Raw genomic sequence first — 13,860 nt, 5'->3', positions numbered from 1 at the left:
AGCCAAGGAGCTGAGACAGGGGAGGGATGAAAGGGTAGGGTTGGGAGGAATACACTGGTGAATTGATCAGTAGGTCTGTTTTGCAGCATGTCCAGTATTTTTTCTCTAGGATGCTTGAGAAAATAGTCCACACAAAAATCTCCAGGTGCAGACGCAGATCTATCTTCTAAGCGGTTAGTGTCAACAGCAGCACCATACTCAAAAGATATCAAAGACCCTGGGAAAGCAGAAAAAGCCAGAAGATATTGTACAATCAGTCCTCAAGATACTTGGAACTTGATAGTCAGTGTCTACGTGCCACCACGGCATAGCCACTCGGCAGTACCAGGGAAACCAGCTCATGTTACACCATCACTATTCCTCCCCAGCGCCCACCTGAAGAGGATCCTAATAAATGTCTACAGTGTTGCCACCTCCTTCATTTCAGCTTCTGTGAACCTCAAGGGATCTGACGCCCACCACGGTTGCAGCATGTCCAGGGAAGAACCCTCAGCCCACACCTTCTGTCTGTTCTCCCTCCTAAGCACTTCTCTCCTTCTTTGTTGGGCCACCTTCACCACCCCTCTGACCACACTGTGGTCGGATTCTGTTGGAACAATCTGGGTGATGTTCCCTATTTTACACACATATAGAGCAAGTCACATGTTAATACAACTGCATGCATTCTAATAATTGTCTGCAAACACAGATATGTGTGTGTGTATATATATATATATATATATAAAAAATTAAATTCCCTGGTGTTGTATTTAAGCATTCAGGCTGCTCCACCATGATAATATTAATCACAAGAGCTTACACATATCTAATCACGTTTTCCTTGCGCACCGAACAGATCAACCTATGTGTAAGCCCTGATTCCTAGGGAAATAACCTTAAGGTCAGCAACCCTGGCTGTGATGGATCTAGAGGGAAAGCAGCTTCACAGCTGAGCTCCTTTGCCGAGACTGCCCTGCCAACAGCTTTTCACATCCCCCTACTCATAAAAATGAGAAAATTTCTGTAATTAGTACTGATTGCAACTGTGGTAGTATTGCACAGAGAGAATGGATGTATCCACTGGAAGACAACCAAAAATACACGAGAGGATCTCTGTGGAGCTCATCCTTGCTGCACAGCCTTCACGCTACTGGTTTTTCAAGTTTTTCATCTTACTGGAGCCAGAAGCACAATGAAACCCCTTTTCAAAAGTAGCGTCTTTGTTCTGAAAGGTCACAATCTCGACTGAACATCTTATGTTGTGTCCAACATGCACAATGGTTTTCAGGGACTTTTTATTTCATTTTAAATGTTCTGCCAAAAATGCAAAGAACAGGCACAGCTACTGTATTATTTAAGATACGTGGGGTTTAAACGTTGATCAGGGGAAGCAGCCGTGTTCCTGATGGAGCCGAACCCCACGCCTGGGTAAACACAGATGTAAGGGATCATCTAGGGACCTCCCGTCTGTATCTAACACAACCGAGCTTCACAGCCACCACCGCTGCTTTGTACACACAGAACTGCCTCATGTGACACCACTCATTTTTTAAAAAAGATAGAGAGAAGATGCTCTTCCCACAGCATTTCACTTACCCTGCCATCCTGACTGTCTATCCTTATTTAAAGAAAACAGCTCTTCTACCTAAATTAAGCATCATTTTCCATTCTACTGTTACCTGTGTTTCAAATCTAGGTAGGAAAGCTGTCAAAAACAATTACTCTTTTCTGACTTTCTGGATCTACGTCCCTCTAGACTCTTATCAAACCATAGCAAATGGAAATTGAGGCAAATTTGGAAACTTAGACTGGGAAGAGACCGTATTGTGATCTGACTGTGCTTGGGGTGTGCTGGCAGAGATGCTCTGACGTCGGGGTGCTACTTCTCCCCGCTTACACCCCTGGGTCTCCCCAGGCACAGCGCGAGCTCTGATCCCTAGCAAGTCTGGACTGCAGATCGAATTGCTCAATGCCAAGCGTTTGAGTGACAGAGGCACGTCAAGTTTCCCTTCTACTATCTGATAGCATTCTTTAGGGGAAATCCATTTTCTTTATGCGATCTCTGCCTCCAGGCGCCAAATAGGTGGTAGGTCAGTCTGATCAAAGGGAAGGGTTTGGGGATATGTAAGATAACGCATCATCTCACACACTTTAATCCCCCTGACAGAGGTCACATAAAGAAAACGTGTTTCTCTGATGCACGCTGCCATCTCCATCAGAAGTTCAGCTCAGAACACCTCCCTATTTTTTCACGTTTATTTTAACGTCATTATGACCGCTGCCCACTCTTCACAGTGACATGAAACAGGCAGATTTTCCTCTTCTCCTCATCACACACACCCCCAAAAAAATTGCCTAAACTCTGTCTTCATTTCTTCTCCATAATCCGGGTAACACATCCTGGTTTTCTGTCTCTTAGAGGCGGTGTTGAGTTTTCTGCATACCAAGTAGTAGAGGAAAAATCCTGCACTGTAACCAGTGTGTCCTTACCAGAAGGATAAAACTGCTGAAGAATATTACTGAAAACTTTACCTTTACAAAGACCAGTGGCAAAAAGCTAGACCACAACAGAAGAAGTGGTAAAGACAAGGACAGTACAAAACTGTGATCTAGTACTTTGCTTTAATAAAAAATTTGAAAATAATTGGGCCATCAAACAAAGGCTGAAATGATAACAAGTAATGAAAAGCTAAAAGCCTAACGTGGAGAGAGCTGTAAGTTATGGACGTGGTATTTGTAGAAATCTGAGAAAAAGCATAAAGCTTCAGTAAACAACCCTTCCCAGGCATTATTCTCCCTATACAGGTCTAAATGACATTTTTGTTTTGTTTCTGTGACATAGCAGCAGAATTCAAAGCAGAGGAAGAATAACAGAAAATGAAGAAAGAACAATTGAAAACTAATTCGTGCCATCAAGTGACTACAGAGAAAAAACAGAAATCTATAAAGGGACAGTCACTCTTATCGTTTCCTGAAACTTTGCTTTTTCTTTGCTGTGCGATAAATAAGATTAGAGGAGTTTAAAAGTGAAGTCTCTTTTTAAAACGGCTGTGTCTGTCTCCTCAGCCTCGGCTTTCACCTGCAGCGTGATTCTGGGGAATTGGTAAAACACTCTTCTTGCACAGGAGCCTTCTCTGTAGCTGCGACTTACTCCTACTTCATCAGCCAGCATTCTAAGTTGTTGGGTGGGGTGTTTTATCAACACCACCATGTGCCTGAATGGGCAGTTGTAGCTGAAATTACCAATTTTCTTACATCCTTGCTCTTTCTACCATATAAGAACACTAACAGAGCGGTATCTCTGTCACCAGTTCCCTTGCACACACACAGAACACCCCCAGATTCAGCGGTTCAGTGACCCTCTGCCACACAATCAAGTCTTGCACAACTTTTAAAACCTCACCATTCACTCTGCAATACCTGTTCAGAAAAATCAAGGCTTATCTCAAGCCAGCTTTTTTGTACCACAGCAGGACCTGAAAAATTTCTCGGCGTTTGCCCCCTGCAGAATACGTGCTACTCCAGGAGTAGCATCCTCCTCAGCGCAGCAGCATCCTCAGCTGCGTTTTGTGCTCGACGCCAATTTTCCTACTCTAGCATGGGTGCCACCTCTTAAAGTTTGCGTTTCACGCGTACTGGTACAGCGACCTTTTCCAATGGGACATTTCCCCTGCCCCAGCTCTCTCCCCGCTTGCTCCAAGCTCTCCGTTCCGCTGCTCAGGTACTGACGCTTAACGCACTGACCTTTCTCCATTTCAGAGCTCTTAAGGAAACCCAGCGCTCACCCTTCCTCCCCTTCTGCCCATCTAACGAGCTGTGTGACGCCACACAGCTGCTGATATTTTCAGGGATAGTGGCAGAAGTACATTAATGAATTTATTATGGATTTTTTGTGTTAAATGTATTATGCAAATGTTAATCAGTTTCTGCAGAACTTTGAGAAAGGTGCTGCATGAAATAAACAATACGGCGTGAGCTCTGGCAGTAAAATTTATAGAGCTTCAGGCATTTAATATTCAATGTGCAAATTCCTTAAAAAAAAATTTAAAGGGCATGTTGGTAAAATTTCCCTGCACAAATGTGAATCTATGCACTCCTGGTCCCTGATGTTAACAAACATTAGCAAGTCTGTACTGTGTGTGTCCTTGTTTTATTTGACATCCACTTTGCACATCACATTTATCAGGGCCACTGAGACCAAGAAACAGCTTCTCCTTGAACCACCTAATGACAAATCTACAACTCGATGGCATGTTTATACTTCTCCTCTCTGCTCCCATGGAATGTTTCTAATTCATATTAATTCTAATAAATGTGATGTGTTCAGAATTAACACGTACAAATATTTGCATAACCCCAGCTAATTCAGTGTCATGTAATCCTCAAGGCTTAGAGCATTGCTGGTGCTGCACTGCTTCCATTTTACACCGGTCCTAGGACCTTCTGCAGCACCTAATCCACATGGCACAAGACACACAACGTTTTCTCCCAGGTAACACGTATAATCCTTTCAGCACAATTTCCAGGCACATTACAAGGGAAGTTCTTTCCTCACCCGTTCATTTGGGTGGCACTTTAGCACGTACCCTTAGCAGTTCACTGAGGACACTAGAGACACCCACACAGCAAAGCGGGTCGACTGGAGTTTAACCTAGCTAGCTCAAGCAATAATCAAAGTGAAGGTGTAAGAGCACGTTACTGCCTGTGCCACGCCATCTCCAGCGCCACTGTCACCCACGGTATCGGATTCACTCGGTCCTTGCTGCAATCACAGCCACCTTGCTGTGCGCATATTCTCCAACGTTCTGTGCAAGCATCACATATCTCTGATCTGTCACAAATGGATACCTGTGATGTCTGGGTTACGTGCCTACAGTCAGCGGTAGAGGCATTTAGGTCACGGGGAGACTCCTGGAAGTGCAAAGGTAGCTGCAAATACCTGAACATACCTTTGCAATGAGGCTAAGAATTAGGAATGCCAACCCCTGAGTGAAATGCCTGTGCTACACTTGAGCTATTGGGTTAATAATTAATAGAAAATTGTATAAATTTAACCAAGGTAATGCAGATGTTTATCTATGTGTTTTTCATTGATGTTTTGAGCAAAACTGTGGAGTGACATCCAGAGTGGTCTCTGCCAATGTACACTTGAGCAGATACATGCCTCCTTACATCAGTGAAGACTTGCTGCCTGTGAAGTTTAGAAGATAATCTTTGCCTGTAAAAGATGAGCTTATTGCTGGAGTCTGTGGAGAGGATCACAACTTGCTGTGTTCCCGATCCACTCCCAAACGGTCCCATGAAACTGAACGTACTGGATGAGCCGGGCAGTACGATACAATATGAACTTCTGCAGACCTGGTTCTGTGCTTCTGCACTTCATTCATCTTATTTTTATCGTGTCTCCTGCTGTACGCTCTTAGCTATTCTATCTCATAACCAAATCCCCCTGAAGCACACATATTTGTTCCTACGCCTTGCCAAAAGCTATACCTTACTGAAGAAATGCCAAGTGGTTTGTCCAAAACTATTTAAAGAAGCCTTTTTTTTAAAAAAAAAAAAAGGGGCTGAACTTGACCACCCAAGGTTTTCAAAGAGGACCAGCTGTGCCACAGAGGTCAGCATGGACCACAGCATGCACAGATGAAGGAAAAAGGACAGGAAGTTTGTGAAAGGAAAAGCACGGAGATAATCCAGGAAGATGACTCGTGAGCATTTGAGAGGTCAATTAGGGAACCTTGAAAGGTTGACAATATCCCCTTAAGTTTTATAACAGTGTAAATGATTCATTCATCATTCTTCACTGGTCACATAATGAACAGTTAGACTGTTAAATGACCTCAACTTTGCCTTGGGCTCTTAACTCCAAGCTAGTTACTGCCTGGCCGCCAAAGTCCTAACTATAAAATGAGTCATTAATGCTTAAAGAGGAGAAACGCTCCTTGTCCGCGCTTGGGGTACAGCTCCCAGATGTTCTGCTAGTCCCTCAATACACAGCGCTAGGGTAAGAGGGAGACTAATCCAGCACAAAGATTGCAGAGATAAGGGGGAAAAGAAACACGAGAATACTCTGGATGCCCTAGCATCTTCATCGTCCGTGGACATTTGACTCCTGGATAACGTAACACTGCAGACTGCAGCCACCCACTCCTGCAGCCTCCTGCTTTGGTGGGACTATCCATCACAAGTCCATATTAGCTTAGGCAGGTCAATTAAAACGACTTAAAGTAGACAAATAGGACATCTTCAGATATCCACTCTATTTGTATCTAACTTTACCAATTACCTTTACTAAAAAAGTGACAATATTTCAGCTTGCAGAACTTATTTCTTATCTTCAAATCATTACAGTTACAACACAACTACTAGCAAATTGGACAAGTGGTTTTATGGCTTAATTTGTGCACAAATAACCAATTTAAAGCCTGGAAGAAACTAAGATTTAATTTAACCAGATTAATATCTTAAAATGTAAAATGGTCAATAACAACAGCAAAGTTAGACATTTAGAAAGGAACTACTGCACAGGCATTAATGAACACCTCAAAACACATTAATAAAGTTATGTCAGCATGAAAAAATAACCCCAAACACTTTGTGGAATATGTTTTTCTCGGGCAGTTCCCTTGTGGGCACTCTAATAGAGAATTCAGTCCCCTCTACTTCAGCAGCAAAATTTAGCACAAGTACCAGCTTCTAGCTGGTGAAAGTTTTCTGATGACTGTCCCCATCCTATGTAGCTTGTCAATTCTTTCTGAGCTCTTTGAGATAATGGGCAAAAATAAATTATTTCGATATGTATGTCACACTTAACATCGATCAGTTCAGAGTTTGTGCCAAACCAACCAAACTACCCTTGTAGGGTTTCACCTAGTCCCTGAGATACTCTGAGCTTTCTGTGACCCTGTTCAGGTTTTCTTGACTGCCAGCATCCACAGGTGATTCCTTTTACCCAGAAAGAAGCAAGAAAATAAAGACTCCTTCCATTTAGCCTCATGAATACAAACACACACAAAGGTATCAGGCTGCTAGCTTGGCTATGAGACTACAGGTGATTTTCAAGCCCAAATACATCTCCATGTAAAACCACGTCTCCTTGCCTTTTATCCGTACAGATCCACTTATCTGAACTCTAACTGTAGTTTCATTTTTCTCACCAACCAGCTGTGAACTAATTAGGAGGACTTCTAACTAGTCCTGCTCACTCTCCAAGCATATGGATCCAATTAAGTCAAACTGCAGCTGTTTTTAATCAGTCTTCCTTGAAGCAGCCCAACTTGAAGAATCTCTTCTCCTTCAGCTCGAAGAGTAGAGGAGAGCAGGAAAAGCAGGAGAGTAGTATTTGCATAAGGAACACTCCACATCTGCCCGGCTGCCTGTAAACACAAGGCTCCTAGCAGCAAGAAATCATAGAATCATAGAATGGTTAGGGTTGGAAGGGACCTTCAAAGGTCATCTAGTCCAACCCCCCTGCAAGGAGCAGGGACATCCCCGACTACATCAGGTTGCTCAGAAGATCAGCTTGCTCAGATGGAATGCTAATGGAATGCTCCTCATAAGTCTTTCCTCCTACTTTATCCGAAAAGCACGGATTTGATCAGACTTCTTTTGTTCTTGGCATCCAGTCGCACTTTTCCGCCAGCAGCTTGGGAAGATGGTCCAGGTCATTTCAGATAACTAAACAAACCAAACCTTTCCCCGAAATCTCAACAAGTCTGCCCACTGTAGGCCAAGCAGTAATAGCACATTTGCTTTCCTGGAAAACTTTTTTTGCTTCATTGAAAGAAAGAAGGGTAGAGGAGTGGAGATAAAATTGTCTGGTTAAAGCTGCACTTTTCATACATTATTTGAATCCTTCTCCTGAGCCACAGTTCAAATGTCTTTAAGATCATGTCCTGGGCAACGGGAAGGCACCCTCAACAGGGTGCAATTTCTCTACAGTCACAACATTTCCTGTGTTTTTGTAATCTGAGGTTTTTATTAGCAGTAAAGACCTGACCAGTGAGTAATATCCACGCTAAAGTCTTTATACCAGTGAAGGAAAATCAATGCAGCCTGCAGCTAGGTGTCAAGAGCCAAGGGGTTTTGGAAGAAGGGGTGTGTGGAGGTGAAAAGCTCCTTCAGCCATAATTCAAGCTGTCCCCACACAAGCACAGAATACAAAGAGATGTCCGATGCTATACACACTGCTGCGGATACCAGTATCTCAGCTTCTTTATTCACTAATGCTGAGCTCAGGGAGCGTGAATCACACACCTAACACAAAAGCCCCTTTCCACGTGCTCGCCTGCCCTCTGGCCAGTCCGTCAGGGTCCTGTAGCTCACAAAATGGGCTACAGCAGTCAAAGCAGAGATGAGCAAAAGCCACGTGCCAATACTCGGATGCAAAAAGATGGGAGAGGAGGCAAACATTTTTGAAACTTTACTGCTTTCCAGCCATCAATACAGTCAAATATTGATGTTTTTAACTATCAAATATTAGCTCTGCCTCCCTAGATTTCATTCACCCCACACAGCTTTGTGAACTCAACAGACTTCAGTCCAGGGTAAAGCAGTCAAAGCCTTAATTCTACATCCTGACTTTTCCTCATCCAAATTCACAACTTTCATACAGTCCTATGCATCATTAATTTAGTAGACACCATTCCAGAAAGTCAGAGGTTTTATTTTAAAAAAGAAGAAACTGCAGATAAAGACATGCCAGAAATTGCCCTCATCCTATCTTGTTTAATGTCACCTCCGACTTTCCTTTATTTGATTTGATGCCATGCTTTTCCCCATGTTTGTAATCTCAATCATCTTTCTGTTCAGGAAAATTTTCTTGTGATTTCTGTATATAAAGTTTGTCTTTCTTTTTTTTCCCTTTGTGATAAAGATAAGTAATTTTAACCCAATATTCCCAGTGATTTCTTTCAGAGATGGGAATAAATAACACATCAAACTAGCAACGTTTCAGTGACCTTATCTAAGTGTATAGCAATACTTGCAGTGTATTTGCTCAGCACTGATAGAAGAGGTGAACTTCTAAGCTTATCCTTAACTTAGTGAGTTTCCACTGTAAGGAACCTTCTTCCAATATTTTTATTTAAAAAAAAAAAAGTGATTCTAAGCTTGGCCTGTCAAGATATTTGATTCTCAAGGTGAATAAAAAAAAATGTTTTCCCCTCTGAGGAGTTCTGAAATCTTGACCACTCAGGTGGGCACACACCGATCAGTACTGACATTTTAGCACTCAGCTTACATATTCCTGTATTTACACTCTCCTCTCTACTCTCCTCTTTTGGAGATGCTGCTTTAGGCAGCCAGGCCTCCAAGACAGAAGTAAAGTGAGAAGCTAAGGAAGGGGAGCTACTTCCTGTTAAATAAAGAATTAATGTCATGTCCTCAGCCTTGCCAAAGCAGATGTCAGAGCATGATTACCTTAATCCACACACTAACTGACCTTTTGGGGCCTGGCAGATTTCTCTTTCCTAGACCTGCTAAGCCAGATGACCACCTTCCTCCTCTTTCTCCACGCCTACATGGTATCTCATCCTTCCCATATAATTTTTCTCTGCTCCATCTGCAGGTCCCTCCTGTTCTGACCTGCACAACACTGCATTCAAACAGTGAGGACTATTAAGGAGATAGGTCACGGGGATCCCATGACGAGTTTTTCAAAGCCGTTCTGCTGAACAGTACAACTGTTATTGTACAGTAGCTTTACAACAGTATAAAGGTCTCATCTTGTTCCTATCACCACGTTACTTTTCTACACTGTGAAAGCACAACTATCCTACTGTAGCTGCTGCTGACCTCCTCTATCGAGGACCAGAAAGCAGAGAATCAGCAAGACTACACCGAAGACTTCGGATCTTTCCTCTTTGAATGTGTCATTTTAAAAGCTTGGTGCTTTGGCATCTCAAGAGCAGTATGAGCACACAAAGCAGAGCATCTTGAGACATCACAAAGAAAACAGGGAATTCCTTGGTCAGGCGTTTTTGGAAAGCCAGGAGCCATTGTAAGACAACGTTAGCAGATTAAATACGACTTGAGTGAGTTGTAATCTGCTCTGAAACCAAAGCTGCTGTTGTGTTTGCTGGAGACATAAGCATCCAAACACCAGCCCAATGTTTTCACCTCCTTCTGATGACTGAAACCCAATTAAAGGAGAGCCGGGTGACAGGTTTCACACTAAACACGGCTCAGCAGAGATGCTCAGCAGCTCTTAGCTCCCTGCTTTATCAAAGCTGTCACTTCCCCTGTCTCTAGGAATTGGTAATATATATAAAAAAAAACAAAAAACAAAAAAAAAAACCAAAAAGATTTGATTCTCCTCTAATAGGTGTCAAGATAAAATCAATGGTCTGTCTGAAATATGGGTAATTTCAAACCTGCAGGTTTTCTACCATGAAGCAATTTACACGGAAACGGGAAAAAAAAAGAAAGAAAGAAAGAAAGAAAAATTAAGAGAATAAAATGCTACAATGCCAAATTGTTCAACATATCAGAGAAAACAGAAGGGAGAGATAACACTGTTCATAGCAGGATGGGCTTTGATTAAACAGACAGGCTTAGGTTCTTCTTTGCTCCAGCACCTTTCAAACAGAAAACACTATAAAAGCTTGAAGCAACTCTCATGCCCCTCCTCTGCACAGGAAAGCTGCTCCCAGAATGAGAGCTGGCTGAACAGACAGTCCCCTCAACTGCTGCAGGTGCCCTGGCCCTCCTTCAAGGAGGGTGAGAGTTCACTGATCTGTCCAGAAAGAAAAGCTGAACACCTCGTGTCATACAGGACAACAGAAAAAGGCAAAACACCCACAGTAGCACAGCAAAAGAAACATACCCTTCCATCCTTCTGAATCCACACCTTCTGCTTCTCTGTCTCTGTGATGTGGCGATGCTGCTGCATTGTCTTCTCCATAGCACTGGTGCTTCCTGGCTTGGAAAACTACCACCTAATGAGGTCACCCACTGGTGGCCTCTGTCTCCATCACTGACAGCAGCAGTGGAGTCTTCGGTATGAATGGAGCTCACATTTTCATATCAGCTCCACACTGTTAAGACCTGTCTACACTCCCACTTTGGCCTAAATGAATTTGGAGATAGACAACTTACAGTAGTGGAGTTATGTAAGATGGAACAGTTTTTAAGGCTCCAAGAAGAAAAAGCAGAGGTTCTAGGCAAAGGCACCGAAAAAGAAAAATGCATTTGTGTGACTGTGTCTGACATCAAAACACTCCAATAACACGGTCAGAGATGCAGGTGTGCTCATCCAGTTTGCACAGACTTCCAAAAAAATGCCTTGCCCAGACTGAGGGAAGGGAAGCTGCGTGCTGTGAGCATTCTGGCACATCTGTTAGAACAGCCATGGCAAAGGGACCATGTCAGCCTCTCCACCTGCTCTGGACCTCCACGTTTCCTACCTGCAGAGTTAGTTTTTCCAGTTTCATTTCCAGAGACCTGTTCTCCTCTTCCAGCTTGCTGCGTTCAGCTTCCAGCTCCTCAATTTTCAGCCTGGAGAAGAAGAGAAAGTTAATAGACACCGCGTCCCAGTCCCACCACAAATAAAGTAAAACATGAAATCACAAGCAGTATCAGATTATTCCTGTATTCAGGATCACAAAGCTATACTACTGAGGCAGTTAAAACACATGACTAAAAGATACAAGTTTGTATGATGAAAATATAATTTTTTTAAGTATATTAAAAATACAGAACTTGAATTTAAAGCAAATCCGACTTAGGTACCTCCTGAACCAGAGACTGAGTCTAGATCATCATGCTTAATAACCACCAACAGCTAAAAATCCCCATGAGTGCATCAAATCTCTTTTTGGTCTGATTTATACTTTTGGCCTTCACAACACTGCTTGGCAGTAAGTTCCACAATTTAATTATGTGCCGTATGAAAAATTACTTCATTTTCATTTATACTTCACACGCGATTATTTCACTGAATGCCTCTTAGTTCTGCTGTGAAAAGTAGTGAATAATTGTACCATACAACTCTCTCCATACCGTTTTACAATTCTCCTCTATTATTTCCTGAAGAATCTCAATTTAGTCTTTCCTCATATCAAGGATTTTCCATATTTCTACTCATCTTTATTGCCCTTTCTTGTTCTTCTTCAAGTTTTACACAGACTTTTCGCTATGAGAAAAGTTAGAACTACAAACAGCACTCAGATGTATTCAGTGGCATAACGAGGCTTTCTGGTTTCTGAAGTTCTCAACTTCTTTTCTAATAATTCCTAGTATTCTCTTTGTCTTTTTAACTACTGAGCACTTACCTGATATTTTTAGAAAACTGTTCACAATAATGTAAGATCTCATTCTTGAGTGATAACAGCTCATTTGGAGCCCGCTACTGTGGGATTGAAAGTACAGGCACTTTTTTTTATGTGCATAGGTTTTGCAATTGTTGACGTACAACTTCATTCCCCATCTCGAGCAGCATCATAAGATTCTTCTGAAACTCTGAGCAGTTTGGCAAGCTGAATAATTTCATATCATCTCAAATTCTGTCACCTCACTACTCACAAGCTCCTCTTTGCATTGGACAAGTTCCCCATAAAAATCATTCTCAGTATTGTGAAAATAACATTTGTTCTTTGATTTTCCATCATTTAACTTTATATATAATAACGGAAGAAAAACGCATCAAGCTTCACAAAGCAGAAAGACGTTGTATTATCTCTGACTCAGGAAATCCCAGAGTCAAGGCACCAGAAGCCAGGAGAACCTCCTGACAAAGTAGCTTTTTCCTGTTTGCACAGGCATCCACCACCATCCATCCCTGCAGACCGCACTCTGGGACAGCTGGCCCTCGATGACTTTTATATTCTTACTAATCCAACAAAGAACCTTCTTTCTTATTCCATCAGAGTAAAGTTTCTTTGTGACCTTTGGCTCAAAGACTTTTGAAAGGTCAAATATATTATATCAACCATACCAGCCTTAGCCAAATGATTGCTGAATCCTTCAGAGAACTCTATCAAACTTGTTAGACTGGGGATATTATTCTAAAACGTTTGATATAACATGTTTTGCTTGCATTTAAGTACAGAGTACAAAAATCTTAATGCTGCTTCAAGAACCCCACCTTTCGTACGTTAGCTTTCGGAGATTAACTGTGCAACTAATGCATATTACACTGATCTTTGCATCCAATTTTCTCAGGAACCTCTTTCAGAACATTTTTTAAAAATTAATTATCTTGCTTGATAATACTTACTTTTAAATGACCTAAATTAAGCTGAAAATCCTTGCATCGTGACAATAAGCAATGCAGACATCTGCCAATATCCCAAAATTATGCAACAGAAATTTCAGGTACAACTAAGAAGTCGCCTCTCCTATTCACTGGGCAAAAGTTACAAACTTTTCCACAGAAGCTGTTTGATCTACAACATATTCAGCACAGAAATATCTCCTTTATAAATACGCATCTTGAATTGCTTAAATTATTTGTAAGCCTGACCCCTGCTGGTAATTTTCAGATATCATGAATTATCATCTTTTTTCATTCTTGGAAGCTCCTAAGATGCCGAGGAGCGGCTTTTAGCTTTGTCTAGGCCAATAAAAAAGATCAACTATAGCGAGGATGGAGGATACTGAAGAAGCAGGAGACTGAAAAGGTCGGCAAAGATGGGAATTCAAAATGGAATTAATGCTTTTAACAGCGTGTTTCTAAATGGATTGCAGAACAGGCCACAACGTTTTTCTGTCAGCAACAACAGTGCAGCTGCTATTGAAAGGTCAGAGCCGGATACAGGACTCTCATCTGTACTTTCTTCATACTTGACATGCTGAATTTTGATTTAGAACAAATTTCTCACCATCCAGCCTCCCAAATAACCCGTGACGTTGCAGTTATCTGCCTGCAGAACTTCTCACTAT

The 13,860-nt window shown here is 42.0% G+C and overlaps 1 protein-coding gene across 1 annotated transcript in view; it reads right to left on the bottom strand.

Moving 5' to 3' along the window:
* MAD1L1 (mitotic arrest deficient 1 like 1) overlaps positions 1-13,860 on the bottom strand; it is a 366,820-nt gene that overhangs the window by 147,815 nt on the left and 205,145 nt on the right. Inside the window, exon 15 of the mRNA XM_086760107.1 lies at positions 11,385-11,475. Coding sequence (XP_086616233.1) covers positions 11,385-11,475 — 91 coding nt within the window. The remainder of the gene's footprint in view (positions 1-11,384; positions 11,476-13,860) is intronic.

The sequence above is a fragment of the Chlamydotis macqueenii genome, chromosome 15 (genome assembly GCF_036417535.1).
Source record: "Chlamydotis macqueenii isolate bChlMac1 chromosome 15, bChlMac1.mat, whole genome shotgun sequence".
Classification (NCBI taxonomy): domain Eukaryota; kingdom Metazoa; phylum Chordata; class Aves; order Otidiformes; family Otididae; genus Chlamydotis; species Chlamydotis macqueenii.
This window is presented reverse-complemented; position numbering and strand designations above follow the sequence as displayed.